General features: G+C 47.2%; 1 protein-coding gene across 1 annotated transcript; it reads left to right on the top strand.

Moving 5' to 3' along the window:
- The first annotated feature begins 515 nt into the window (after positions 1 to 515).
- On the top strand, positions 516 to 2157 carry LOC146768314 (uncharacterized). Its single transcript, XM_085571666.1, has one exon. It carries the CDS (start codon positions 724 to 726, stop codon positions 2140 to 2142), a length of 1419 nt encoding a protein of 472 aa, XP_085427792.1. The 5' UTR covers positions 516 to 723; the 3' UTR covers positions 2143 to 2157.
- Positions 2158 to 4037: the final 1880 nt, after the last annotated feature.

Here is a 4037-nt window from a genome sequence, read left to right as displayed (position 1 = left end):
TCTTGTTTTTGAGGGAATTTCCAGGTCGCAGAGACAACCTTAAAGAAGACCACTGGCGCCACCAAGAGGCAGAGAACGACCACCCAACAACAGGGTGCGCCTGCGCAGAAGAGACACTGGAGCGTCACCAGAGCGTCACACACCCGGAAGAGACAACCCAATAAGTGGGGGGGAAACGGGGAGCTAGGCGCGGTAGTTGAACCAACTGCCGCCCAGCGCGCGCTGGTTTGCTTTCGCTTTCTGCTATTAATAAATCCTTTTAATTGGATTTAACAGCCTATTGTGCTCGTTTATAACAATTTGGTGCCGTGACTCGGATCGGGATCTGGGGAACCTCTCTCTGAGAGGGGCGCCACGATTCCGCTCCCTTGAGCGGACTCAGACCGGGGTTTTTACCCTCATCCCGACCGACGAACCTAAAAGCCTAGAGAGCGAAAGCAAAGAAAGGGAAGCGGGCCCAGGGTACCCCGTAATTTTTGTGCACAAAAGTCCGGACGAAGAGAAGACGCAGGACGCGTGAGTATAAAGGGGATCCGTTCGGGCGGGGTTCGGGATCCCGGAGTACGGCGAGTGTGTGTGTGTGTGAGAGGAGGACTGGCAGCCGGATTCTCCAAGCGAGTGTGGACCCTCAGTAGTGCGTTTTCCAGAGCCCGCGAGGGCCTGGGCCACGAACCAGGGGAAGCGATTGTGCTGTCGTGAGTGACTGAAGGTACTCCGGAGGACATGGGGCAGGGGGGAAGCAAGGATAAATCCCCCTCCCCGGTGGGGGTAAAACTTCCCCCAATTCCTAAGGAGAGTCCCTTAGGGTTTATGCTAACAAATTGGGAGCACTTTCCAGGGGCACCTGGAAAGGATAAGGCAAAGATGATACACTATTGCATAGAAGTATGGGGAGGACAAGAGATTTCTAAAGGAGTGTTTTGGCCCGTCTTTGGATCCTCAGAGGACTGGGTAAAGCAACTGTTGAATGGTTGGGTACACGCTAAGCAACCTTCTAACCCTGAGGAGAGTGCCTATGCCCAAGTCTGGATAGAAAAGCCGGAGGTGCTCGTGTTTAAACTCTCGGAGGCTTCAGGGAGAAAGAAAAAGAAGGGGCGAGCGGAAGAAGTAATCATTGCACCCCCGCCCTACATTCCCCCTGCACCAAATGCACCCCCTCCTCCTCCACAATCGGATGAGGAAGAATCAGACTCAGACTCTGATCAACCCTCAGGCTCGCGTGGTCCTCTTACCCGAAGTAAGACGCAAGGCAAACTATTTCCCTTAAGGGAAATGCCGATGGGGGGACCAGAGCCGGGGATTGGATTTATTTCGGTGCCCTTAAGTTCGGGGGATGTTAGAGACTTTAAGAAGGAGATGGGAAATTTGCTAGAAGACCCCTTGGGCGTGGCAGAGCGGGTGGATCAATTCCTAGGTCCTAATATATACACCTGGGAGGAATTACAAGCTATACTTAACATTTTATTCACGGCCGAGGAAAGGAACATGATAAGAGTTGCTGGAATGCGAGCCTGGGATGCCCAACCCGCACATGCCCAGCAGCGGGCCGATACCAAATGGCCTCTGCAGAATCCTAATTGGGATAACCAGGATGAGGCTCATAGAGCTAACATGCGGGACTTTCGGACCATATTAATTGATGGCATAAGAGAGTCCGTTCCTAGGGGCCAGAATATAAATAAAGCATTTAACGACCGACAAAAGAAGGATGAAACCCCCACTGAATGGTTAGAGAGGTTAAGGAAAAGTTTCCAGCTGTACTCGGGATTAGACCCGAATAACCCAATGGGACAGGCAATTCTCAAAGTCCAGTTTGTCTCGAAATCTTGGGATGATATCAGGAGAAAGATACAGAAAATGGATGATTGGCAGGACAGGGATTTAGCAGAATTATTGCGAGAGGCGCAGAAGGTTTATGTCCGCAGAGAGGATGAAAGTCAGAAAAGACAGGTGAAAATGATGGTTGCTGCAGTGAGGGAAAGCAGGCGGGTAGAGGAAGAACAAAAGAGAGTTACTCGGAAAGGGGGGGGTGACAAGGGAAAGGTAGGAGAAAGGGTATGCTATTATTGCGGTAAGAAGGGGCATTTCAAGAGGGAGTGCAGGAGGAGGCTAAGGGACGAGGAGGAGTTCAAAATCGAATAGGGGAGTCAGGGGCTCTATTTTATGGGGACTAAGAAACATCAGAAAGAGCCCTTGATAAAATTGAAGGTGGGTCCCCAAGGCCAGGAAATAGATTTCCTGGTCGATACAGGGGCAGAAAGATCTACTATTCAATTTCTGCCTCAGGGCTGTAATTTGTCAAAACAGACAGCCACGGTAATAGGAGCTAAGGGGGAACCTTTTGAAGTACAAATTATCAAAGGGGTGGTGGTGGAATCGGGAACTAAAGTGGGGTTGGGTGACTTCCTATTAGTTCCTGAAGCGGATTACAATTTGTTAGGGAGAGACCTGATTGTTGAATTGGGAGTTCAAATTGAAGTGGTAGAGAAGGAATTAAAGATCAGACTTTGTTCCCTCCGTTTAGAAGATGAAGAGAAAATAAACCCCGAAGTGTGGTATAATCCAGGGACTGTGGGCAAATTAAATATAACCCCATTTACAGTGAAAATCAGAAATCCTGAAATCCCGGTAAGAATAAAACAGTATCCAATTTCACTAGAAGGGAGGAGAGGGTTAAAACCTGAGGTTGAAAGGCTGTTAAACCAAGGACTGCTAGAGCCTTGCATGTCGCCTTTTAACACCCCTATACTCCCGGTAAAAAAGGCAGACGGATCCTATCGGCTGGTGCACGACCTTAGGGAAATTAATAAGCGAACTGTAGCCCGATTCCCAGTAGTGGCGAATCCCTATACTCTTTTAAGCAAACTGGGACCTGAAAATGAGTGGTATAGTGTAATAGACCTGAAGGATGCCTTTTGGGCTTGCCCTCTGGACGAATCCAGCCGAGATTATTTTGCCTTTGAATGGGAGGACCCTGACACGGGGAGGCGACAGCAACTCAGGTGGGCGGTACTTCCACAAGGCTTTACGGAATCACCTAATTTATTCGGGCAAGCCCTGGAACAAATTTTGCAAGACTATAAAACAGACCCAGAGGTAAAGCTAGTTCAGTATGTGGATGATTTGTTAATAGCAGGTAAAGAAGAAGACAAAGTCCGGAAGGAAAGTATTAAACTATTGAATTTCCTGGGACTAAAAGGATTAAAAGTCTCTAAAGCAAAACTACAATTTGTAGAAGAAGAAGTTAGGTACCTGGGACATTATTTGAAAAAGGGAGAAAAGAGAATTGATCCAGATAGAGTACAAGCAATCCTATCTCTGCCCCTACCGCAAAGTAAACGGCAAATTCGTCAGGTATTAGGACTTACAGGATATTGTAGGCAGTGGATTGAGAACTATAGTGGGAAGGCAAGATTTTTGTATCAAAAACTTACCCAAGACGGGCACCTCAAGTGGACAGAGGAGGAAAAATCTAAATTCCAAGAATTAAAAGAAACTCTGGTCCATGCTCCAGTCCTAAGCCTCCCAGATTTAAAGAGGCCCTTCTTTTTATTTGTTAATATCGCAGATGGAGTAACTTATGGAGTACTTACCCAGGACTGGGCGGGGAAAAAGAAACCTATTGCATATCTGTCTAAAATCTTAGACCCTGTAAGCAGGGGATGGCCGGGCTGTTTACAAATAATTGCAGGCTGTGCGGAGTTAGTAGAAGAAGCAAGGAAGATCACCTTTAATGCCACTCTGAAGGTATTAACTCCACATAACATACGGAGTGTAATGCAACAAAAAGCAGACAAATGGATCTCTGATGCCAGGCTCCTAAAATATGAAGGGATTCTATTAGAAACCCCTAATTTCACTTTAGAAACCACCTCATTACAAAATCCAGCCTCCTTCCTCTTCGGAGAGCCCGAAACTGAATCACTAATACATGACTGTGTAATTACTATAGAAGAACAAACCAAAATTAGACCTGACCTGGAGGAAGAAGAATTAGAGACTGGAGAAAAATTGTTTGTTGATGGGTCATCCAGAGT

Source organism: Lonchura striata, chromosome 2 (genome assembly GCF_050655825.1).
Source record: "Lonchura striata isolate lonStrDom1 chromosome 2, ASM5065582v1, whole genome shotgun sequence".
NCBI lineage: Eukaryota > Metazoa > Chordata > Aves > Passeriformes > Estrildidae > Lonchura > Lonchura striata.
The sequence above is the reverse complement of the archived record's forward strand: the minus strand, read 5'-3'. Positions and strand labels throughout refer to the sequence as shown.

Coding starts and splice junctions, on each gene's coding strand:
- LOC146768314 (XM_085571666.1), top strand. CDS start 724: ATGGGGCAGGGGGGAAGCAAGGATAAATCCCCCTCCCCGGTGGGGGTA.